This window comes from Onthophagus taurus, chromosome 2 (assembly GCF_036711975.1).
Source record: "Onthophagus taurus isolate NC chromosome 2, IU_Otau_3.0, whole genome shotgun sequence".
NCBI lineage: Eukaryota > Metazoa > Arthropoda > Insecta > Coleoptera > Scarabaeidae > Onthophagus > Onthophagus taurus.
The window spans coordinates 10,824,503-10,851,432 of NC_091967.1; the positions used below are offsets into that span (position 1 = coordinate 10,824,503).

Genomic DNA, 26,930 nt, shown 5'->3' on the forward strand with positions numbered 1-26,930 from the left:
TTATAGTTAGCGGAAAAAGATGTTGACATTGAAAACATAATTACGATTCACACAAGATTTCACCGCATTGTTTAGCTGACACGGTCCTCTATGGTCCATTATTACATTCCTATCCTTTCCCTGCAAATTCTAGCCGTTTTCAGACATCGGGGCTTAACCACATCGTTAACGTAGCGCTCGTTCTGCTAACGTTAACTATATTAATTGAAACCAAACAACGCCTATACATACAAAGTACATTTAATATGCCAGTTAGCGAGGGGATACTTCCAAAATACGGTTATACCCTTGAGATTTAACTTCCCGTTTATACGTTATTCCCCGCTAACTGAATAATATCAAAGTAGTTCATGAAATTAATCATTAACATAAAATTAATATAAGTTTTAACATTTCTACATACTCGTATGAAATGACTTTTATTGACTAAAGGAAGCTCTATGGCGTACTGTAAATATTTCAATGCCAGCAGCGATCCTTTGTAGCGAATCAGGTAGCGAAACGGGAATTGTATTTTTGAAAAGCTGAAACGTAAAAGTTTAAAGTCGGATACAGACAGAGTGCACTTTGCGCCACTCCTTTACCAACTCAATTTCTCAAACGCCCAGGTCAAACTTTTTCCGGCAATTTAAACCAAATGGGCTTTAAGGGATTTCCAGGGCCAAAATAACTGTGTCTTTAAAGGTACGCGCGGAAGAACACTCGTAACCATAAAACAGTTAATATGATTTCTTCGGTGTTTACAGTCGGATTTTCAGAAACTATTTGCTCTGGATATCGCCAAACCAGGCTACAACCTTTACGTCGACATTGTTGTCATTACTATTTTATTACTACTTATAAAGTGTGAACTAGATTAGGTATGCTCTAAGGAGTACGAACGAGAAGGATTTTATAGCTGCTTTCATCTCGTAAACCGCAACAAACACTAGAGTGCTTTTTGTTAATTAATCTGTTTATATTTTTCGACATCCTCAATAAGAATAGTTTGTTTGTTATAACAATGGTGGAATTTGAACAATTTCAATGCAACATAACTCGATGTTTAAATTGAACGTTAAAAGCCAAATGTATAATTAGGACTTTGTTTGGGGTCGCCAAAATTCCTGCCGCCAAATTGGGTCGCTAACGTTTCACGTATCTAATAAAAAATTGCCTGGACACTCGTGTTGCCATCGTAATTAATATGTTCTGCTCTATATCAAATTTGGCTCTTATAGTCTCGTAAAGTTTCTCTCCTCCGACATTTATCGATATTAAACATTGATTTAATTTCAAATTTTTTTGATATATTATACAACTTAGAGATCAACATAAAAGTGATGGTTATTAAATAAAAAATTATGTTTACTTAAGCTGGAAAGTTGAAAGCTTGGGAAATGGGTGTTTTTTTTATGTTTACAAAGACCTCTTCGTGCCGGGAAAACAAGGGAGCTAAATCGAATTAAGAGTTAGGTACACCGAACGTGATGGGAATTCGACACGTTTAAATCGTCTTCCTGGACAGCGCAAATACACCATAAAGTATAAACAAAATTATCTCGGCCAAGACTTTGCGCTGCAAACCCAATTTAATTAAAGCTCGTGTCTAGTATGCGAGTTGAACAAATACACGATTGCCCCGAGTCTAATAAACTTTACTGTACTAATTTAGGTAACTTGAAACTACTTCCTTTGATTTGAAACAGATCCTGTTTCATCAATTCCATCAAAAATCCCACTTTTACAAGGTATCATCTTACCGGATTATCTCCTTTCAGTTTCAGATTTCACCCAACAGTTGAGTCAGATGTACGAACATCATGCGGAAGAACTGCAACTCTTAGTATCCAACTTCCGCAAGAGAAACGGAGAATTACGAAAAGAAAGGTAAAGGGATTCTTATTTTTCTTATTTTTAACGTTGAGGCAAGCCAAATGTGTCACCGCGTCTACACTTCTAAGTCATATTGCAGAGCACGTACACAGACAGCTAACAATTTATAGCCTCACACAATAAAGCGGTTTGTTTACGTAGTTACGAAACGTTACGTGCTTCAAACCGCGAAAACCTGATGCGATGTTATCGTTATGAAATAACCGGGAAAACAGAAACGACTGTGCAAACCATTCGACTAACAACTGTAATAAATCAAATGTAACACTTAATGTAATGGCATCCAAAAAAACTATACTAAAGTAATTATAAAATATCTAATTTAGAAAGACGACCATATCTTTAAAACTATTTGAAACAATTAAAATTAGTGCTAACTAGCGCAACCTAGAACTAATTTATTTTTCAATGAAAAATATAGAACAATCTAACGCTGAATGACAACTACAACTAACACTAGCATTAGAACTAACACTAGACCTAGAACTAGAAACATTCGGGTTTAGCCATACGTCTTTTAAGACGGCTAAACCCGAACGTTTCTAGTTCTAGGTCTAGTGTTAGTTCTACTTTAAGTTCAATAAAAATATACAACAATCTAGCTGTGAATAACAATTAAAACTAGAGCTACCATCCTTGATTAATACATCGTACAGACTCGAGGAATACTTATATCGAGATTTTACTGTACTTAAAATGCACTAAAACTAAAATAGCTGACGTTTTCAAAGAATTTAACCCTTAGAGACCACCTCAAAATAGAACTTATCGTCATCCAAACTACTTTAGCCGAATTCTTCCGTCAGCACCAGATATGGGCAATTTGAAAATCGCTTGCATCGGCAAATTACTTGAACTCGGACTTTCACGAGTTGGTTGAGAATCTCTTTCATATCGGTTTCAGGCCCGCATGTCCCAGTTCCCTCTTCCACACGTGGGAAACTCTACTCCAAGAAGTTGAGATCGACTCTCAGACGCTAGGTGATGTCGCGTCGATACTCGGCCGACAAGTATCACGCCCTTTGCTGGAGAAGTCTTTCTACAGGAAGATCCAGTCACGAAAGGTCTTCACCCATCGCGAGAGCTACGACACCATAATAGCGAAAACGGAAGAGAAGCTCGCGAAAGTAAGTACAGCGTTGCCTCTTGAATATATTAGGATCGGATCGAGTGTACCACTTTTATTATAGTATGTATATTGAATAGGTTGGACTAGGTCGAAGGGGAAATATGAAACTTTTTGGTGGAGAACAAACTAAAATTTGTTTACAAGTACTTAGGAGATGTAACAACAAATCTTTTGTGATACCTACACATTCTAATACTATTCCATAAAAATGATATTTTCTTCCGTTATACCTAACGTTCTTTGTTTTAGTGCAGGCAAGACTACAAGAATGCTTATTTGTCATACCTAACAACGCCCACGACGGATAGTCTTAGTGCGTATTTCAACACTCACAATGCCTACATACAACAGTTACATGCTACGAATGGTATGTTAGAAGAATACGGGAAAGAAACGTTGCCCCAATTGTTGCAGGTGGGTGGTATATGTAAACACACGCAATGCCCTCATTAGTGGTTTGAAAATATTCACCCATAGCGGTGACACGTGCGACCAACAATATCCGATTGACCCGATTAGCTTACCGAAACACACTGAATGTAAAATAAGTGGATGTTACCACTAAAATATATAGCACAAGGCTTAAATAGATTACAAATCAATTTTTTTGATCTTGATATTACGATATTGTAAATTCCTCGTTTATCATTTTACTATGTCATACACTGACCGAAATGTTAGGTTTAATCGGGATGTGCTATAAATAAAATGTTCCAAGAAGAATTTGTTTTCCAACCAACTATTTTTAGTTGGTAAACAAACATAACGACTCTAATAAAGTACAACCCAATTACTTAAACTTCATTTTATATATTGCAGAAATCTCATTTTATAAATAACTGTATGGCGTATTAAATCTATTATTCAATCATTATAACGAACTTATGATATAATTTTATTTTCTCTATCAAAGGCAGCTCTAAACGTTTCTCTCCACTTACACCCTATTACCGAAGCTTCTGTCAAAAAGCAACAGAGATAAACTGTCCCGGTACCAGTTTGACCAATTCAATCTCGTCATCGATCGCTCTCCATTACCAAGCTTTTATTCGATACCAGCCGTGTTTACGGCACTTACTATGGGAGTTTGATTCACATACGTCAATCCCAGAAACCCAATCAACCGTCATGCTGCCAGAAAAAGTTTGATAATTCGTTCACATTCTTCGCCAAGTTTGCCCATACCAAAAACAAAGATTACTTTTCGCCTCAACAACTAACGCTTTTCTACAGTATTTATTAAGGTTTTATCCCCGTAAGGGGTTTTGTAATTTCGATAACATCGCCCCGGTTTCTTTAAGGAAAATCTTTTTGCTTTCGGATTGTTTTGTGGTGAAAGAATAGAAAGCTTAGTAGCCGACAGAGGATATCAGGAACCAAGCATAAAACGTTACTACCCCCACAATTTCCGTTCTCTACATTTTGTAAAGCGCCAACGAAAATACACGTTTTAAACCAACGCAAAAATTGAAATATTTGGAATTCAAATTGCGAAATGAATTGATTAAATAAAATTAAATAACTGGTCGGTTTTGATTGTTATCCCATTATTAGCTGAATTGACACAGATTATAATAACTGTATGTTTAATATATAATTCTCTGAAAATCGTTCAAAATATGTAAAAAAGAATACATAATTGAAAATTTCAAAATTCGACTATAATTAGTTGGTGTAGCCTGGTCTTAGCCGTACGTCTAAACCCGATACTTTCTAGTTTTAGGTCTAGTGTTAGCTGTTAGTTTTAACTGTTATTTAGCGTTAGATTGTTGGTATCTTTTTATTGAACGAAAAATAGAACTAATACAAATCATAAGAACGTCACCTTTTTCCAAACAAAACTTTTTCTTTGCAAAAGTACCAAATGCCTGTACAATAGTAGCAGTTAAGCTATGTTGTGTTTTATGTGGGACAGTGCAAGTGCATGGTAGTTTCGTAACAATCGTAACATTATCCTTCAAAAAATGTTCGATTTTTCGACTCTCACTACTTTATTTAGTCTTTTTCAATTGTTTCAACATTCCGTTTTTTTAATGAACTCATTTTATAAATAAAAGAGCTCAAAATACAGCTTTACACCCACATGTACGGAAGGTCTATCGATTAATTTGACACTGCTTCATGGCTGCTTTATGATGTCAAATGCAAGGGCCGTAACCACAACCTTTGCTGTAACCGTAGAGTAAAGAATAGTTAATCTATTGTGTGCTATAATAGGGTGTTAAAATTGTCGCTTACGGTTACCTCAAATTTAGTCGTAACCTAAAGTCTCTTTAAAGCCTAAACTTTCTGTTTGTGTTCTAAATGAGATGGTAGTATTGAGAAAAACTTATATTAATTATCAACCGAATAGGGTGTTCAGGAGAAATAATCTAAAATCAGGAATAAACAGACCTTAAATTGCAGAAATTGTAATTCTTGTAATATTCATTTATTCAAGATACCATGATAAAAAGGCGTAAGGAATTGAAAATTCCTGACTCCACTTTACCTCAAGCAGAAGTTCGATTATGATGTTCGATCATTGGGGGAGGAATTCCAATTCGTTAGTGCACTCAAGAAGTGATGACACCCAAGAAAGATAAAAATACACATAGAAATTTTAAAAAGTGTTGTATAAATTTAGAAAATATAATATAAATTAGGATTCATTTTGATTGTGACTGCGTTATTTTAGTCAATTAGGCAGTTGAAACATATAACGAACTTAAAATATAATTTCATTTCCTCCATCAAAGGCTTCTTTAAACGTACCTCTCCACTTACATCCCATTACCGAAGCTCCTGTTGGAAAGCAATAGAAAAAAAACTGTCCCGGTTCCAATTTGACCAATTCAATCTCCGCATCGATCGTTCTCCATTACCCAGCTTTTCGCCCGAAATTGAGCGTGTTTAGGGCAATACTATGGGAATTGCATTCACGTGCGTCAGTCGCAGACATCCAATCAAGTGTCATGAGCCAAATAAAGTTTGATTATCCGTTCGCGCTTTTTACCTATATCAAAAGCTTTTGTTGCAAGGAAGATTGCTGGCGTCTGACGCATGGATTTGAACCACTTTTCGCCTTGCCAGCTAGCGCTTTTACCGGTTTCTAATAAGCTTTTATCCCCGGTAAGGGTTTTCGTACGTTCGATACCATCATGCCGCGTCGGTTACCTTAAGGAAAATCTTTTTGCTTTGAGATTGTTTCGAAGTGGAACAATAGAAGGTTTTGCGAGCACTTAAAGGACCTTTAAAAGTGGGAAAAGCTACAGTTTGTATAAGTCTCAATGATATAAACTATTTGAAATTAATATTTATGTTATATTATGATAGTTTATTTTATTTTATTACTTAAAGTAAGACTTTTAATGATCACATTCTGATAGAGTATTCATTAACTACAACCCCTAAGATACACCATAGCTACTAGATGTACAGTAGTTAGTGGCCAAAAAGCGATAAAACTTTATATCCCCACCTATACGATGGCAAAGTACCGTCGGGAACATAAAGAGGCCTATAAAATTTTCAAAACACCCACCAGTACGAACGGACTTTGCGTGGTTTTATTTCTTCTCTCTATCCGTCCATTGCTCGCTTCCATTTAAATATCTATTAATAAGCAAGTACGTTCCTTTTCCCAGAATTTTGTCTGTCCTTTTCAGTCTTGTGAACGATAATATCTTGTGTCTAATATATACCCTTTATTAATAATGTACCACAAAATGGCTTTTCTTATCTACTTATGGGACAATATCACGCACACCTTTTAAGCGCTGGAATTTTATTATAAGTTATTTATTACTTGTAATTATGTCACTGCATTAATTAGGAATAAATTATTCAATTTTGTAAGTAAAGGAAATGTCAAATGGGTTCTATTTGAAATGATGAAGGATTTTGGATCGGAATGTATACAGAGAAAAATAGAAGTTAGTTCAGTAGTAAAATTCAAAAATGTTTCAAATGTGAAAAAGAAACTTTAAAGTCATAAATAACTGCTTAGTTTATATAATTCACACTTATATGTTGAGAGTAGAACCCTATCCAGCATAAAACCCCAGAAAAATTGAAATACGATTTAAATTTAATAAAATATAAAATCCATATTATGTGAGGGATTACTTTATAGAATAGTTTGTAAGCCGCTAACAAAAGATGCATTGCTATAAATGTTTTTCAGTAATTAGTTATCTGGACGAAATAACAAACAAGTCGTAGAACAATTCGGTGAAGTGTGCCAGGATTGAAAACGGACACAAAACTTGAAGCTGCAAAACAGTTGTCCAGACATACAGTTTTTTGAACGTTTTTCTTGCATAGTTTATAACGACCCTCAAGTTGTGGTATTTATAATATCTTACTTCTCACTCTTGACCAAGAAAATAAGACAGGTAACGCTTCAGTTACAACTCTTTTTTCGGGTATTACATTATTTACTATTCATTAAGTATGCCACAGTTCTACCTGAATTTGAATGCAAGTTTAACAATTTAATTAATTTTATAGGAGTTGGAAGAGATATATTCCGACCTTTGTTCTACTGTCGCCGATTCAGTACTTCAGGGAGCTGAGGTTTTGTCAACAAGGGTAAGTTACAGTTTCGAAACTACTTCGCTAGTCTTGATTAAAATTTAAAATTAATTTTCTGTACAAAACAATATTTTTTAAACCTCATTCAATTAATTAAATACTATAGATACAATAACATAGAAACAATATCTATGTTATTAATTGACATAATGGAATATGATCGCCATTCCAAGTTTCTGGTTAGTTGTCTTCTACTGTTAATTAGTGTATTCAAATGATGAAATTAACAGTCGATTAGTTTACAAAGCAAATGTTAATATTAACGTGTTTGTTTTCAATTATAAAATAACTTCTCTCAGTTGAACCCACAATCACGAGGTTCAAGTAAATTTTGCTCACCTGTTTACATTCTCATTTAACAAGACCATTAATCAAGCGCTATAAATCAATGTAATAATACTAATCTAAATTTGAACGCTATAATTTACTTATGCGAAGTCTGCTAAGTGACGGTAATTCTAAACGCAATTTGTTTTCTGGTTGAAGTTAAATTATTTTAGTATTGGTAAAAAGTTTGATTTTAAATGTAGTCTTTGAAATACGTAGTCGTAAAAAGAATTATCGCTAGATATAAAATTCTTATTTTAGCAGTTATATTTCAAGTACATCGTAAAATTATGAAGTCCAAGGGATAAATCAATAACTCTAACTCCTATTTGCAGTAATAACAGTAAAAACAGATAGTTTTATTATTTAAAAACAACGCTTTAAATGTATACAAATATAAAATATTCATAATATACAACCTCGATATAACGGTAAAACCTCTAGTTTTAGTTCAATAAAAATGTACAACAATCCAGCATTGAATAACAATTAAAACTAACACTAGCATTAGAACTAACACTAGACCTAGAACTAGAAACATTCGGTTTTTGAAGAAAATTTTTGTTGAAATTACTGCCACTTTTCCTAATTTATAGATATAAAGTATAAACTTAACGTTACCGAAAAGATTCTCAAACTTTTAGTCAAGGGCAAACGAAATTGGGAAACTTATCAGTATTAATATTCAGAATGGCATGGCTATCGTGGTGAATAGAGCTCTATTCGTAAAAGTTTTCCACAAATTTCGTGCATTCGAACCTCGTGCAACAAAGCTACCGAGCATTCAAGCTCTTATCATATTCTAGAATAAGCTTGATTACATTAAATATTTAGCCGGTGAAGGATGCTTTGCATTTTAATTTGTAGCTGGTCAGATAAGGGAAATAATTAAAATTTGCAAACTGTACCGCAAACTTAATAAGTACTGTTCGTGTACAATTTACATTATTTTATGCAACTGTTTCAATTGAAATTCTTTTCTTGCAAGTATTTGAATAAATCTGAAAATTACAAATCATTTTCTATTCTTTTCTTAGGCAATGGAGCAATGTAGAAGATACGAAGGATTAGTAAGTCAATGTAAAAGTGTTTCGGGTCCAAACGATTTATCCCATTTAACGAGAGCTTTACCCGTTCCAACAACACGAGGGCATATTCTTCGAAGGCCATTCGTACCACCTCAACCACCCCCATCGGTTCAAGACCAAGCAGACGACGGCACCGAACTACTCAGTGTAAGATTAACTAAATCGTTTGAATCTCCCGCAACCACCTTAATTACTCCGGAAATGGCGTTTCGCTTGTAAATTATATACCTCGATTAGTTATTAACGCACAAGGACGTTTCATCTCGTATATCGAAATTCATTCGAAGTAAATCCTACTAATTACAATCTTATAGTCATTAGGATTTGATTATAATTTGGTATTCTGTATTTCCAGGACAGTATTCCACCCCCACTTAGAGACGAGCTGGTAATTGATCGTCTTTCAGCTGTACAAGTTAGGCCATCATTTGATGCTTTAAAAAGAGAAGCTACAGATTTAGAAGTCCAGATAAGACAGATTCAAGATGCATTGGACAATCTTTTAAGAGTACAACAGAGGTCAGTGGAGGCGAACCTCTTCAACAAAGCCAACGAAATCCAAGAAGACATCTCCATGAAGCGATTTGAATTACGAGTGGCTCAGATCCATCTAAGCGCGATAAACGCTCAGGTAAGTTTCTAGTTTAACGTCTTGGTATAAGTGGATTGAATTTAGCGAATTTATCGAGTTGGAATTGAATTGGATGAAATCAAGTAAAAGGAAGTAGATGAATCCGTTGAGAGAATAAAGAGTTCAGAATACGATAAATTGCGAGTGATTTCAAGTTATATAATGTATTCTGGTCATCGTGTGGAGTATTTAATTTGAAATGATCGAGTTAGGCGATTATTTGCATCTTATAGTAGCTCAAAATGCAAATATTGCCAGTAATTGTGATGAAAATTGAACTATGAATATGCAAACATCGATTCAATGCATAAAACATAATATCCACGCGGCCAAATGTACCGGAAATCGCGATGATATCGAGGACACACGCGAACCATTTAAAAGAATATTTATTACGAATAAAAATGTCTTTAGTTTTTGAAATTAAATCTGAAAAAACGATTTATAATTAATATGTCACACGCAACTGCATCAATCGCTATTAGGATGTAATTGATGGACCACCCGCGTTGATTAAATATCGAACAAAATCCCGGAAGAGCGCACTAGGCATAGTGAACTGTCGCATCGGAAGTGATTGATATACCTTTCAAAATAACTGCGGCTAAATTAAAAAGTTGGAACATCTAACTATCCTTGTATGCAGATGTGCTCTTAACTTGATTCATTATGAGACACCATACTTTCTACTTTGGTTATTCATTACGAATTTTTTAAAAGGTAATTAAAATATAGTTAAAAGTAATAACTTAATGTGATCATGGTCAAATACCTTCCTTGTCATCTTATAGAAAGATTTTGCTATATTATATTAATTCGGTTTTTTTCCAAATAGGACCGTTATCGTAATATTGTTTTTCATGCATTCCAATGAGTTGGTATAGAGATCGGTGAAAGTGTGTCAGTTTATTTACCCGAGCTGCAATATCTGATCTGCTACAATTGGAAATAAATGACAATTGTCACTGTAATTCCAAACATGCATTAATCAAATATGAGTTGTTTTTGCACATCAATGTATCGTCACATGGGAATCGATACTGGTGTCATGTTTCGAAAATTATATTTCTCTAAGTTTTGCTTGTGCGTTTTGTTTGTGTATATTTCCAAAAATCTAATCCCAAAATCTTTTTTGATTTTCTTAACTCAATAACTACAACATATTTAATTTACGAACATTTGCAATGTGATCACATCAATTCCGTTTAGGAAAGCAAAGGGAAGTAATTGAGCAGAATATTTAACGTATATTTGTACGAGATAAGTATCCCAATATTTTTTCTGCACGTACATGTAATTCGCGCATGGTAAATATCAGTTGTTACATACTTGACAATAATTCTCCCAGAAGGCATCTTTGATAATGCCTTCTGCCTTTGATATAAGAATAACAACGAAAACATAAAAATCCCTGGACTTAACAGTTGAGTACTGGAATCGTCTATTGGATACTAGAATCAACCATTGAATACTGGACGTTATTACTGTGTATAGTGTTTCGATCTTCTGGAACTAGGACATGGGATCTGGTTCTAATCACTGTAGAAATTCTGATTTTAATCGCTATGAATAGTTCTAATTTTTAGATACTGAACTCACTGGAAGCTAGAATCATCCACTGGATGCTTTTTTGATACAGGAACTGATTACCATACCCACTACATTAATAACTGTATACTATAGTTGCCCACGGGACTCTGTATCAGCTACTGAATGCTGGAATCAATAAGTAAAGTTAAGTTAATAAGTAAAGTACATGAATTATATAATTCATAAATAATTTTTAAGTAAATACTATTGATCTAATGATAAAAGTTAAATCTGAGAAGTGTGTTGAATCATAAATAAGCAAATAAATGTATCTCGGTACACAAGTAATAGCACTTACGCCTTACAAACTCGTAGGTAAATTGTGCCGTTTTCCTTTATAAACCTAAAATTCCAGTCTACGTTGGCAAATTGAGCGAGCGTAAAAACTCTATCCGCAATTCAAATCGAGCCTTGCAAATGCAAAAATATGCACATACCAATGGCCGGATGCAAGCAGACGCTCGTCGGCGTCATTCAGGAAATCAACCACCGAGTGCGAGGCCAACGCCAATTGCTCTCACATCCGTACTCCGGCTTCGGAGCGAAGTTTCAAAGAAAGAAATTAAAACGGCAACGAGAACGAGGTGAAAATCCATGAAAACGAGCCGGAGGGTGAAAAGGATTTTAAAAATGGAACACTTCAAATTTTGATCTGACAGGAAAGTAAAAAAGTGTTAGTGCCGTATAGGTTAAAAGTTGGGCCATGTATCTTAGAAAACCCGGGTAAGTATTTGCACATACTTTGAAAATGGGATGGGGTGGAGCATCTCAACGGAATGAAACTAAAGCCAAACCGAAAACCTCAAGAGAGCAATAATTTTCGAGCTCGGGGAGCATGGGATTATAGTCAAAGCCAGTTTGTTTACATAAATGTCAGCGTTAGGTTGAGATTACATTTTAAAGGTACTTATAATTCAGCAACACGGCAAAATATAGTAATCTAACTAGTTAGACAATTAAGACAAGTTTCAAAGAAATATAATTAGATGTATTTTCAAGACCTCAAACCGACATATACGTTAAAAGTTAATTTAGGCCACACAATGCATTGGTATATGGGTCAAAGGTTAAAACACAATCCAATTTAGAGATCCGGTAGGAGTGAATTTCATTGTATAGGGGTAAAATTAAAGCAGAGAACACGTAGACGAGACGAATGAGGCCAATCTCATTGTTTCTAATTACAATTTGTACAATTTGATTAAGACTTAAACAGGAAATTGAATGACGTCCGCTGGTAAGCTGGACATTATCTAATTTGTTTCCTTGTTAATTTGTAATTAACGGAGAGATTTTTTAATGAAATCTAAAACATTTAAAACCGTCGTTCGAACTTAAATTATTATTGATTAAAACTTTTCATTGAAACGAATTTGATATGATAAAGTAAATTAAAGATCAGATTAGTTTTGTATCGGGTATCATCGTTGAAAATCGGAAAATTCGCAGACCGCCGGGATGCTACGAATGCGCAAAGTTCAATTGCGCATTCAGGATTATCAATACAACGTTGACCTACCGTATACTGTATATAGAATGTTCGGTTTTAAGGAGATCCGGAAATCACGTACTTACTAAAATCGTTTAACACGTGTTTCCTCATCCTTTACTTACCTAAACGATCTGTGATTGAAATCGGAGTAATAACCGCGAAAAATAGTGCGTAAATTACGTGATAATCAAACAGGGCTTTACTGACCTTATTCGCCGCAGCAAATTCCCGCGTTTCGAAAACCCGCATTCTCTTGAATTTTGCAAATAAATTAATTAAAAGTAAATCAAAACATTATTTTCATTATTGTTGTAATTTATTGAAAAGTTTTTTAAAACTGTTTGTGATAATGGGTTGGGTAAACCTACGAATGCATTTGGTAAGTTATATAATGAAACTGAAACTTATTTTGAGTAAAATTAATGGGTAATTATTTGATTGTAGCTCGAAGTTATATTTACCTAAGCTAATATTGGCATTCGCTTATTTACCCAAAACTTGTTAAATCCACTAAAATTACATTTTTTATATTGATCTGAACATCGATATTAACGGAATCGTTAATTTAATTTAGGTGGATGCGCCGGTGTCATAAGTTATAATTTCATAATACAATTAAATTTAATTTGATAAATATTGAGAATAATTATTAAAAATTAAATCAATAACTCATTTAACGATTGAACTCGTTTAATTAACCACATCTATTTAATCCAAAATGATTTATGTAATACATATATAACCGTTTTTATTAATATATTTTTTGTTATCTATATAGAGTTTTAAAAAAGCTGAGTTTGTTGACTTTACGAAAAAAAAGATAGTTGTGAAAATAACCGCAATTTAAAACGGGCTCTAAAGCGAAAAGGTCATTTGAATTTTAAAACCTCGGCAGTTTACTAGGTTTCGGCACGGACGGTCAGATAAAATTTCATTACTTCGCCGTGATATCTCGCAAAACTTCCAGAAGGAAGGAAATTGAATGAAATGGACTTGAGGTCTTATTGAAGTTTATCAGGATGTCCCATTTATTGTATGACTGCGCAAAGAACTTTTTTAAAGTGAATAATATTATAGCTACAAGAAAGTTTCTCTTGCTTTCAGTTATATTATCATTTTTTCATCCATAATATTTTCCTTCAATATTAACTGTACATGATCTATCAAAGTTTAGTTTGTATTACACCTGAGTTCATGGTGTATAGTTATTAGTTATTCTCGAAGTGTAAGCCCGGGTCCTCAGGGCTACAAGGGGCATAGAGAACAAACAAGGGATCGGTGAGGCATTTCTGCAAACGCTGACAAACATAGCGGTAAGCAATATTCTGAATACCGATAAACCTCGATAATTGGGTGCTTTCGAGTACACATAATATTCCAGCTCCTAAATAACAATGGAATAATTTCAGACATCTGAAAAGTAATAAAATTCTTTGAAAACACACATTACCAGAGGAGCTTCTACTTTGTAGGAAACCGGTGATAACAATTTGAATTTTAATTCTGTTTCTGTAAAAGTAATTAATAAAGAGAGCAAATTTTCATTTTCATTTAGTGGCAATTCCTTATTCCATGCATTCAAGCACTGCCTAAAAATTGATTCAAAACTCTTCAAAGAACTAGGACTCTTCACTTCTTGAAAAGTCCTAGTTCTTTGTAAAACCCGACTTTTTGTTGAACTTCTGGTTTAAGATACTACGTTTTATAAAAAATACTTTGAATCTCTCTCTGCAATTCAATAATATGCTGCTTTTAGAATTTTAGGAGAAGATAGCAATGTTTAGGAAAAAGATTTGTAGATAATAAATATCAATGAGATGGCATATTATAAAGGACCATCCTTAAACCATATTAACTGGAAATAAAACTAAACCTAGAAAGTTCTGTATTATGCCGTGCGTCTATTAAAACATTGTTTGACGATTTGAATGACAACAACTCAACTTTTTGCTCGTGACGGAAGTTGAAAGACTAGTGACCTCATAACTCGTATTTCTACTGCCAGGACAGAAAAGCTTTCGAGTTAAGGAAATAGTTGGCTAAATAGCCTCAGATCTGCACCACGAGAATTGTGTATGGTCAGCTGCTGTGATTGGGGTTGCAGCATGACGTCATCTACCTCAGCAGTTGTATCATTTGGTATGTAGGGAAGTTCTTCTCGTCGTTACAGCTTTTGATCGCCGATGTGTAGCATCGTGTGTGGAGCTTGGTCACTAGTAGTCACTAGTGGTAGCCGATAAAATACTGCTTAATAATAGTATGCAAATTTTTCAAAAACTGGTCTAGAAGAAACTAATAATTACATTAGTTCTGTTAATTTCCAAGATAGTTTAGAAGAATATAAAGCTATTCCCATACTTCCGTTCGATGTCTCTCAACTTTTCTTTTGGTGGATAATTTTGCTAGAATATTTGAAATAATTTGTTGATGCTGGTGTTGGATGCATTAGTTTTAGAAGCAAAAAGAACCGGGTAGAACTAACAATGAATGGAAACTGGTTGACAAATATGAAAAGATGATATTTTAGATACTCAAACATCATTAAGTGTAAATGGGTATTTTATCTATTTGCCTCTTTATCTCCACAATAAAAATTTAAGTTTGATTTTAATTAAATTGCCTTTATTATGAACATTAAGATGATTCATAGTGCAAATTCATTTATTCATTTACCCAAATATTAATTTAGTATTTACCTAACAGTATCCACATTTACCCTGTTGTACATTTCTGTAATTATTATAACTCAACACATCGATGCACACCGCGGAATTTTATTTTTTATTTGTGTTATCTCTATCGAGTTAAACTAATAATTTAGTTTTATTCTTTCAACCGTTTTAGAATAAATGTTATGGGACATCAAATAAATTTTGCTTTGTGGTTATTATCGAATCTACAAAACGCATTATAATTAGAGAATTGTTTTGACTATCACATAACTTCGCGACCCTTTAATATCACAACCAATTTAAAGTTTATTAATTCCGCTGAGTTGGTCGTTCTTTGAAAGTACCCTTTTAATTCTAGTCTTTGATTACATTTCAATTATTTTAGCGGTACTGGATTATTCAAATTTTCATACTGAATATTCATCGAAGAATAACTAGACCTCTTTCGGAAAGTTTTGTGTACAATAGATTGCGTCATCCGGAATTAAGACAAAATTGATTTTTTTAGGGAATAAAGCTTTTAAGTTATAAAAAGTCTCCATTCAAATTAAATGCTAAATTGGATCAGGAAATTACACGAAAATAACATCAACACTAAAGGTTTTCCCCTCTCAACAAAGTTTTTAATGAATTATCAAGGCATAATCTAAATTTAAATGTGTTAAACTACATGAAAGTTCCATCAACATTCCAAGTCGTTCTCACATTATTAGAATTTATGATAGTTTTGTTATAATAATTGCTATCTTGTCTTGTTGCAGAAAGAACTATTTGCTCATAAATTAGAATCGGGTGACGCGACTGGTCGAGAACGAAAGAATTCTTCGTCCTCAACAAACAGTATGAAAAGTAAATGGATGAAAGCTTTTAAAAGCTTGAAGACACCACCACCAGAAGAAAAGTAAGTATTATTCGTTTTGTCACTAAATCGAGAGAAGTTTTTTGTTATTCGTTATTGAATGTAGATTATTGAAAGTTAATGTGTTTTTTCTACAACTAATGTGTCGTTTACATTTATAAATAAAAATTTCTGGTTTTGGGTGAAAAATAATTACAATCAGTTCTGCATCAAATGAGTTAAAGTTGGTGTTTTGCCTCTACTTTTTTCGATCTTATAACGTTTTTTGCTATTCATGTATGTGTTTTTATTAATCTAGAAAAAACCAAATGTACCATGCCGTCTCCACAATCATACAAATGAGGTAAACTCAGGTGTATTAGTTTAGCTTTCTTGCAAAACCTATGCTGTATACGGAGACCTATCGATGTGCTTCATTATTCTTCATGCTTGCTTTACATTTTTATTCTACCTATACACTATTTATTTATAAATATGAACATTTGCATGAATTTATTATTATTACCCACATTTATCTCCTTGATTAATTTAAGAAGTTATTTACAATTGCAAAAACAAATGTTATTAAACAGCAACTAAATTTTGGCACGACGTCATATTAGCTAACAAGCAAAAACTGAAGATACATCTAATTCATGACATACACAATTTATGTCTTGAAACTTGAAACTGTTCCAGGCACAATCTCCTCACGGATATTTAACCAACGTTTTCGTAGTTTACTAGAAAACCTTGTTGCTTCGTTGTTTTATTGAACATGAATTGGAACGATTCTTATTTACAAGTTTATAAGTAGCTAAATAATAAATTTGCGTTAAAATTAATTTAATCAGACTTCTCCAGAAATTATGGTCTACCCAGGTATTGTAGGATATTAAAAAAAAATTAAAAAATATCATCCAATTGATTTTTAATATAAATAGAAAGTGTCATTTAACCTTAATCACCGCTTTTTGTGTACCTTTCCACAAAAACACAACCCCACGATAAAGGTAAAATAATCATCTCTTTTCGTCGTTTAGCTCTTCTCTTTTCTTTTTCCCCTTTATTCTTTTCCGTTTCTTTCACCACCGCTAACGGCAGCCCCGAATTGAGTTATTTAGTCGCCCAATTGAGGTTAATTACTATTTCTTTCTCTGCCTGTAGGAAAAACGGCGCGGCTGCCACGAGGGAGCTGCTTAAAGGCGATCCAGATGCCCACAATTTCCAAGAGTATACTTACAAGAAAATTACCCCATGTGACGTGTGCTCGCAGGTGTTGCGAGGTGAGTACATAGAAAGTGGTTATAACGCAAGGGGTGGTTGTGGGATGAATTTACCCGTAATTGTCCCAGTTTACCCCAAGAGGAAATCGCGAACGTTGCTTAATGAACCTAGGGAACACTAAAACGGTATCTTAACGAGAAGCCGATACGAGAAGGCAATCAACGTTAAGGTGATCTGGGTTTAGGTCTCGACTTTATTAACATTTCATAAATCGCTAACGTTGTTACTTCTAAAACCATTTTGTTATTGTATTAAAATTAACCCACTTCTGACACTTTGTTATAGGACACACAAGACAAGGTTTAAAATGTAGAATTTGCAAAATGAACGTTCATGTCGATTGTCAAGAAAAAGCAAGCAAATGCGAAGCGAAAGCTAGGTTATTGAGGCGACAAAAATCAACGTCCGAAATTGAAACAAAGATTCCAGATACGACAGCCGACGAAGAAAGTAAGTTTTAATATGGATTATTAATGTTTCGTAGCTATTCTTTTAACGGGGTCTAGTCAACGAAAACTTCTTTGATCAGACTAATTTGTTATTCACACGTAAGGTATAGGAATAGATAACTCATACTCAGGAATGCCGACCATGAATCGACAGCTGTCCATAAAAAGCGATAGTCACATTTTGGAGAAGGAATCCGATTCTATAATAGGTTTGTTCGTTGTGGTGGTTGATTGTTATGTACCTCAAATAACTTCGACTTAATTTTATCTTATACAGGATCATAAAAATGTGTACATCATAACTTTATCATTTAATTAGAATTTTTAATTAAACGATAAATAATTTTTGAATGATTCTGTATAACATCATCCTATTAATGCAAACTGGTTGAAATCTGCGATGTATGGTGGTAGCGGCTTAACGGTTTATTGAAGCGCGACATAACATCACCCGAGACTGTAACATTTTACAGTGTGTTCATTGAATCTGAATAGGAAACCTATCCGGAATCGCCCTGTTAACTTTGTGATATACAATTCACGGTTTCTAGACAAGATAAATCATTTCACACATAACTTAAACCAAATTCTATCTGCAAACTCTTATTATTAAGTTATTATAGCCGCTACCATCAACACGAATTATATAAATATTTAAATCCTTCGTTCATTTATTCACGCTTAAGCGATTAACATCGGTCAGCTCAAAAAAGGGTGAAATTCGCATTCGATCGATATGTACACATTCGTGTCGTAAGCCGGTATATCCTTTGGCAGAGACAACAGAGGTGGATCTCATTTACCAAGTCCTAAAACAGGCTGGAGAAATTTCAAGTAGCAGGTCCCGTACTAATTTGGATGCAACCGGGCCTCCTGGTATAACGGTTGACGGTCGAAGTGCTTCCGGTTCAGGTCCCGGAAGTTCTGGAAGCTCTGGACAGAGTTTAAACAGGAGGGCTCCACCACCAGCTCAACCACCGCGTAACCATGGCTCCAGCTTGTGTGTTATCAATCCTGCCCCTTGTTCCACCAGTTCAGGTTTGTCCCTGGGTGTATTATAGAATAGTTAACACCGATAAATGGAAAAATAATGTAACATAACAAACTGAATGTTGTATGTGGTGTTAACTATTCATCAATTAATTTTCTAAATTCAGACAATCTTCAATCTTTCTTTCAACCAATGGTAGTATTTTGAATTGCATGTTCTACTTCTATCCACGTCTATAATTCGAAGTCCCTTTATCGTTTAATTCCTTAAGTCTGGGGGATAACACACTTACTTAAAATAATAATATCAACTAAACCACCCAACACTAATAACCGGTGAGTATTTTCAGCTGTCGCAACAAACCATCACTAACGTTGTCATATTTACAGTTTGTATTTATCTGACTGATTTTTTTTAGCTTGATTAACATTACTGCTTCATAAAAACTTATGTATTGCTCTTTATTCGATACGTTCACAAATATATATATTTAATACAATATTTTTGAAATAATTAGTATTCAATTCCATGATTAACAAAGGCCTGACAATTTGTATACTAAAAATGCAAAGAAAGTTATGATTATTAGTTACATAATCAAAATTGAGTCATATTACCAATTTCCATTTGTGCACATTTTTGCTCCAAAGACTTACAAGTCTCGTCAACGTCTATTTCCATTCCTTTAAACATCTTCTCGCAACTTGCCCCCTCCAACAATGGACACTTGAAATTACACTTTCCAGTCGCCAATTTGAAAAGACAAATCTCTACAATAAAACAAATCTTAAAAAAAATTACACTATCTTTACGAATGTACTCACGAAGAAGAAAATAAACTAACGTAGTTAACTTCATGATTTCTTCTACTATTATCGATGCTGCAATTACCAGATTTTTATATATTCTCAAACAATCAAATTTTTTTTCTTTTATTGGTGCTCGCTCGCTTGTAAAGTAATAAGGATTTTAGTATTGTTCTATTAATATAAATATAAAACGTGACTTGAAAAAAGAACGAAAATCATAAAAAAAAGCTTTTTTCTTTCCACATAAGATTTAAATGTTTATGATTTAATTGATGTGAACGTATCGATCAAAAGCTGTTGATAATCGCTTTATAGTGACGTGAATTTCAAGCAGGATCATTTCAACATCCGGTGGTGTTGAGTCCTGCAGGAAAGCATAGTACCAACGGCTTAAAACAAAAATTTTTTTATTGCCCTCGTTGCTTTACATATAGATCGTAGGCAAGTTACGGGACCATGCAGCTCGGATGGATCAATGAGGAGGAGGCTGTTTGCAGGCATGAAAAGCCTTACAGGATTTGGATCTAGATCTAGACACGGCTCACCAGGGCACCGCTCCATCTCTCTGCCTGAAAGTACGCGAGCCAACCCATTTTGTTTTGTTTTTCCATTTCTGTACCATTGTTTGATTGTCACCTTCCCATTTCCTAAAGCAATAAATGTCATAAAGTTTATCAAAAATTAAATAGGTTTCTAAAATCAAATTGTTACCAAATTTTATTTTAGAATCCATAATTGCATTACATTTTATTCATGTTGTTTTTTCAGTATCATATTAATAGCATTGCTTTTGTGATCATTTCTTGTCAATATCAATATACCCTCGTTGTAAATCTAGATGTGGTTAGTGGCATCGCTGTTCTCTTCTGTGTTACTTCTTTCTGTGTTGTATCGCTGTCGTATTCTTACGCATTTTATTCATTATTTTACATAAAGCTTCAGTGGTAATCGCCCTTTTCCTTATTCCTTCATCTATTATTAGCTCTGAGTTAGCATCTTTATACTCGATCGCTCTCTTCTGCATTGATTACCTCCTATTAGATAACTGTTGTAATTCACACGCCGATCTTATTTTAGACTGTTCTTATTATACAATTAGTTAGATTATTTCAGTTGATTATATCTGTTATAGCATGGTGGAGAGATGGAGCGAACGGGTATAAGTGTTTGGCCGAATTTCCATAATAAACACATTTATTTAAAAAAATATCATTAATAATAATAAATTTCATGCCTCAGCGCATCATTTGCATTTAGAATTAATTCGGTATTAATTCTGTATGCAAATAGCGTTTTAATATCAGAAAATCTAACCAAATTCGCTTAAAACGAACAATTTTGTATTCTCAAAACCATCGAACAAATTGCAGAACGCAATTCCCAAGATGGTTCGGGAAATCGGCCATTTGGTCAGCCGCTCTGCATAGGCCTACCGTACTTAGAGAATGGCGAAAGCTTAGGGTCAAGTTCTCCTCCAACTCCGCCTTCACCCTCGCCTTCTAAAGGCAAACACAACGCCCTCTTCAAAAGAGACGTCAAATCCAAGAAATAATGAAATTTTAATTCTATTGAAAAGCAATCACTCTTGTACATAATCTTGTATTATAATGTATTATAAGGATACCTTCCTCAAAATTATATTTTTACAACAAGATTGTTGATGTTGATTTTATTCAGTGCTTGTTAAATTGGAATTAAAACATAATATCACACTAAATAATGAAGATAAAAATGACGCAACATCGTCCAAAGGCATGTAAGTCTTTTGCGGTTTGATTTTCAAAAATAAAAAAGTAACTAAAAGGATTTATAGAAGTGCGTTTGAAGAAGAATAACAAAATCCCCCAGATAATGATGTTAAAACCCCTCTAGCTTACAAAAAAAAACGCTGCAAAATCCAATTTTTTTTCTTCCTCTCTGCCATCCCATAATTATTGTGATTTTTTTCGTTTTATTTTTTCTCTTTCTATTCATTGTTGCCTTTGTGCGTACTGCTACTTGCCCTCTTTTCTATTTTATAAATATTAGGTCAATGCATAATTATCTGCTATTTTATAAACAAAATTTATTAAAAAGGAAAAATAACAAAAATGTATTGTGGCATATATACCATCATCTCACTTATGTGACAAAACGTATATGAAATCATTTAAAAAGTTACAATTCTTGGATCAAATTCATTTTGTGAACAAATTTTGTTTAAAATGATTGCACAAAAGAATCTTGCAAGAGAGAAGGTAACCGAAGATACAAATGTCAATTGACAAAAGTTGGAAATAATGTTCAGATTCTAACCTATTTTCTTTTCTTTCAGTTTTCGTTCTAGATTAAACTTTCCTTGAGTATCCTCGATATATGGTTGAATTCCTTGAGATTATCTTAAATGATGCATTTATCGAGTGTATCCGAATGCTGAACCCAACCCAATCTAGCAAGCCATTGTTACAATTCTACAAGATTTTTGGTTATCAGCACTATTTTCTATTTGATGATTTTAGACAATAATTAAATTCATAAGTGAATATTGTAATTTCAGGCAGAAGCAATTTTGGTACCTTTCCAAGCTTTATAAGTGTATTTAATTAACCTTTGGATTCTTAAGCTGTCTCAAAAGTCATTTCAAACTTTCTGAAAATGGTTCGAGAAATATTTTTGGCAACTAAAGTAGCAAATAATTATGCACTAACCAATATATTTCGTTTACACGTGTGAAACGCTAGGTTTACACTTTCCCAGTCGCTTTCATAGAGTTTGTAGACAACGATTCGCGAAAAGAGTGTAAACATAGTAAAATGTGTTGTTGTTGTTTTTAATAGGAACAAGCATGCGAGGCTCCACAAGCGCTGTCAATATAAACCCCCAATATGGCACCAACAGCGTCGGTCGGTATCATGGGGTCATAGACCATAGACAGAGAATAGAAATTAGAAAAGAACGGGACAGGGATCACTCCTGTTCCCAATAGAAAAATTTTCTTTTTTAATTAATTAATTTGTCGTTTATTTCATTTGTGTGTTGAATGGTTTTAACGGCAGCAATCAATTTATGGTCATAGTTCACTCAAAAATATAGCCTAAATTGTATTTTGTAGTTGTGTTAAAGATGTTGAATTTTGAGTGAATTATGATTTCTTTATCAAAAAGAAAAAATGTACATAATCAAAAAATCTCGCAAAAATAGGTAAATTTGCCATATTATTATTTTGTTTTCTTAGCACTTACAGTTTTATTATAACTCAAACCCCGCATGCCCAATTTGAATGTTATTTATTTCTTCCTTTACTCACTATAACTGTATGTTAATGTTAATTTAATGTCTTGACGTGGTTTGCAAAATAAACCTATCGCAAAAAAATTACAATTTGACGTTCTTATTTTGCCAGCTCCCCATTCGCCGCGTCGCCAAAAGTTGAACTTGCGCATGAAGAGCTTATCGCTGGATTCGCCGGAAAGTACAGAACACGTCCAAAGGAGAAAACATCACGGTGCGCAGGCAACCAGCGATCCTCATTCAAACCAAAGCTCGTCATCGCGGATCCAATGTACGGATGTGCTTTCGAAGTGATCAAACCGCTTTAGAGCAGCGATCTACTACACACACTTTCTTCTTTCTGCCTTTAAGAAACTGGCGCTTTTTCTCTCTATGCATTGTAATATATGTTTTAATGCGACGTTTAATAAGCACGCTATTTTCTCCTTTAAATGTTTTAAAATTAATGTATTGAAATTAACGACTTGGAAAAGTTTAGATAAAATTAAATTTTAACCACATAAAATTTCTAAGTCGATAAATGTTAAATTGTTAATTAAAAATACTAATCGTCCGCATGATTTTCCCAGTTTCAGTTCCTGAAAGATTCGTTCAAAGCTACGTAGCACGAAGTGACCTGAAATCTTTATCAAGTATGCACCTTCACATCAATTAAATATAAAAACAATTCAAAATAAACTATATGTACCTATCTCCTTGGCTATTTTTAATTAATTCAACAACACTATCTTTTAAACAAAAAAAACACCGATTTGCATGCTTGAATTTTCTTTCTCAAGATAAGTAATTTTATTTGATGTAGTGTTTCTTGGTAAATTTGTAATCATTTTCAGCTCCTTCAAGTCCTGTTCATAACAGACGTCTTCTTTCCGCTAAAAATATAAGGATGTCATCGGTTGAGCTTCCAGATGAAAATGAGAAAAGTCCTTCTTCAGCCAGTACATCGCCATGCCCTAGTCCAGTAGGAGCTAAGGTAATATTTTTTTTTAATAAAAAGATGTTTTAGTATTTTTTTATTAATACTTAAATTAAATAAATAATGTTTTTAATAATATTTTTACAAATTCTAATTTTACCGTCGTTGTGTAACATTCACAAAAAATTCATCAAATTTTAAGTTAGTATTTAAGGTATTTTGAGCGATCCAAGTGTTCATTATTTTAATTATATCTTGAGATAATTCGTCTTTATGACTCCCAACAATTCCTTTTCTCATAAAACTTCCTGGGCATTCTTTGTACAATTTCATATTTTTAAAAGCCTCTATCATCGGCTGGAAATTCACCGCTTTATTTCTTTGCATATTTTCGAAACACAAATGCCTTTGTAATCCGGCAACTTGTTCCGTGTTCAGGTCTTTTCCAAGAAAATTCGCAACCTTTCTTATTGACGCCGGTAAGTTTTTTTTCATTTGTTCGTACGTCATTACGAGAAGATTCGTGTGAGATTGCTTCGTCCAATAACTCAGAATGTTACTCCAAAACGGAGTATATGGCACTGAAATCGTAAATATTTTAGTATTGAATCATCCAAGGTTACATTAAATCCTGATAATTGTTTTAGGATTACGTTGATATAGGTTAACATGCTAATATTATTACAATAAATTTTATCTATTCCGATAAAGATAAGAAATTACGCGGCGTTTGATGATTGAGAAATGTTTAAACAAATTACAGATACTTACTTGTATCTGATAAGAAAGCATTTACATCTTGTTCTAAAGTGTTTCTGTATCCGGGAAAAAGTTTTCCATGATGGTGATATGAAACGCATACATCTTTCGGATTTCTTATTATATGAATTATCTAAAAATTATTTTTGCTTAATACGTTATAATTAAAAAGACATAAAGGATTACTTTAGGTTTTACTGATCCATTTTGAATTTGTAAAGGTAAAAGTTCCCAGGGAAGATGCGTTTTTATAAACCTTCTTTCTTCCATATTCGCTAATTCTCTAACAGAATTTGGAATGGATCCACATACTTCATCGGGAACAGAACGTAATCGATATTGTATTATTGGAGTGAATCTGCAATAAAAATTGTCGAAAGATGATATATTTTTTTTTATTAATTTATTGTATTAATCATTACTCTAAGTAAGGAAATCGATAATTAAGATCCATCTTAGCGCCTTCGTAATCAAGGTTGTTTTCAATCAGCCAGACCATCTCTTGTAGCCACGTTGTGCCTGTTTATAAAGAGTTGAATGAATCATTATTAAGTGTTAGTCTGAAGAAGTAAAGAAAGTTAACAGAAATTGAGAGTTGTTTGAAAATGTCAAGGTAAAATTTATTTTTAATAATTTTATAAATTGTTCCTATTGTTTTATTAAACAAATTAATAATGATAAATTGAGTTAGTTACATTAATCTTCTCACTATAAATAACCTTTCATTAAGATTATCGTAGAATCTCTCATTCTAATGGTTTAGCACCTTTCAAAATTTTCTTACTCACCAGTTTTAGGAAATCCTGTTAACCAAACATCGTCTTCTCTAACTTCAAATTGTTCGATATCATCCAAATAATTTTTAAATTCGCACGGCATAACGTATCCTTTATAATTTCTCAAAGAAGTATCCAACGTAGTTTTATTTTGGATAGAAAACAACTCAATTTTAGCTTTCGTTGTCATCTTTTTCAAAAAAAAAATCACTTTGTCCACTAGTTTTGTTGTCTCACACACCTTATCTACACACTCACATCGACCATTATTATTGCGAACGTTTTCGAGCCGATCGCGAATTACTCTATGTGCAATCAACGCGTTTCGCTAATACTGATAAGCAAATTACCCAGATCTCAACAAAGTTTTTTTGTTATTTTTGGTCGGGTGTGTTGCATTGGCGATAATCTTTATTTGGCGATTGCAAACTAACGTCTGAGCAATATTATGATCTCATCGGCGATATTTACCGAGTCCGAGCTGTACAAGATCGTAATATTTACAAGGAGCGACAACACGTTCTCCATTCCTAAAAAGGTTGACGTTATTAACATACTTGTTTGTTTTTGTTCTGATCACTGATTATAATATTTCTCGTAGTCACATTGTCTTATAAATAAATCATATAATTTCTATGCATCAATTTTTTTGTGGAGATGTAATTTAGAAAGGCATAAAAATTAACTTGTATAATACAATTTAACTTAAAAATCAGAAATAAGCTAGGTCAATGAATACTAAAGGTGTAAGTTGTAATAAATTAAAGAAAGATAAGATTTAAATTTAAATATGTGATAAAAGAGTTTAAAATAGATAATTTGTAATATCTCGGAGTAAATGTAACAATGGAAAACGATAACAATGTTTTGGGTTGGTTCATTTTCTTTATTAAACAATTTAATTGTTGTAATTTTTTAGATACAAAAGTCAATTAAATTTAATAGTTTTTAATGACTTTTTAATAACTTTAGTGGGCTCTTAATGACACATAGAATTAAAAAGTACAATTAATAATTTTAGAAAACTTAATGTTAATAAACAATTTAGAATTATTATTACATTCTATACAACAATTTATATTAACTTGGCAAAATATATATTAATTAATTTCTTGTGGTATTCATATATACCGGTAAATATTCCAAAACATTCCAACCTCATTTCACCCTTTCAATGCTGAGTTGTTTCTGAGTTACCCACCAAAAACGATCCTACCACCAAATCGTAGAAACTCGAGTTTTATGGTATAAGAGGCCAACAAGTAAATTTAATTAGATCTTACTTGATGGACAGACAACAGTCTGTTGAGTACAGTGGTAAAAGATCTGCAACCCAACCTTTGTTTCTTTCCTTTATTTGCTTATGATATTAATATCGTCTGCGTATATGCTGTTGGACGATTTTATTGATTTTTATTTAATTTTCATCTACAAGATGACCTATTAAGTGTTAAGT

The 26,930-nt window shown here is 33.3% G+C and overlaps 2 protein-coding genes across 20 annotated transcripts in view; one reads left to right on the top strand and one right to left on the bottom strand.

The window, feature by feature from the left end:
* LOC111426888 (SH3 and cysteine-rich domain-containing protein) overlaps positions 1-26,930 on the top strand; it is a 61,589-nt gene that overhangs the window by 31,586 nt on the left and 3,073 nt on the right. For 7 of the 19 annotated variants that reach the window (XM_071194217.1, XM_023061736.2, XM_071194230.1 and 4 more), the window contains 17 exons: positions 1,761-1,869; positions 2,780-3,002; positions 3,254-3,418; positions 7,496-7,576; positions 8,944-9,141; positions 9,350-9,625; positions 16,141-16,280; positions 16,537-16,581; positions 17,385-17,503; positions 17,790-17,954; positions 18,058-18,162; positions 18,731-18,991; positions 20,188-20,328; positions 22,570-22,635; positions 23,136-23,294; positions 23,593-23,655; positions 23,857-23,996. In XM_071194217.1, the coding sequence (XP_071050318.1) occupies positions 1,761-1,869; positions 2,780-3,002; positions 3,254-3,418; positions 7,496-7,576; positions 8,944-9,141; positions 9,350-9,625; positions 16,141-16,280; positions 16,537-16,581; positions 17,385-17,503; positions 17,790-17,954; positions 18,058-18,162; positions 18,731-18,991; positions 20,188-20,328; positions 22,570-22,635; positions 23,136-23,294; positions 23,593-23,655; positions 23,857-23,996 (2,456 nt within the window). Of the gene's footprint in view, positions 1-1,760; positions 1,870-2,779; positions 3,003-3,253; positions 3,419-7,495; positions 7,577-8,943; positions 9,142-9,349; positions 9,626-16,140; positions 16,281-16,536; positions 16,582-17,384; positions 17,504-17,789; positions 17,955-18,057; positions 18,163-18,730; positions 18,992-20,187; positions 20,329-21,123; positions 21,408-22,569; positions 22,636-23,135; positions 23,295-23,592; positions 23,656-23,856; positions 23,997-26,930 lie in introns of those variants that run through there. The other 12 variants (XM_071194220.1, XM_071194221.1, XM_071194223.1 and 9 more) reach the window with 12 other exon arrangements.
* LOC111426890 (luciferin sulfotransferase-like) lies at positions 24,020-26,142 on the bottom strand. The gene is made up of 5 exons (XM_023061747.2): positions 25,487-26,142; positions 25,121-25,217; positions 24,885-25,056; positions 24,711-24,831; positions 24,020-24,520 (listed from the first exon to the last, which is right to left on the bottom strand). The coding sequence occupies exons 1-5, from the start codon at positions 25,662-25,664 to the stop codon at positions 24,096-24,098; spliced, it is 993 nt and encodes a 330-aa protein (XP_022917515.2). The 5' UTR covers positions 25,665-26,142; the 3' UTR covers positions 24,020-24,095.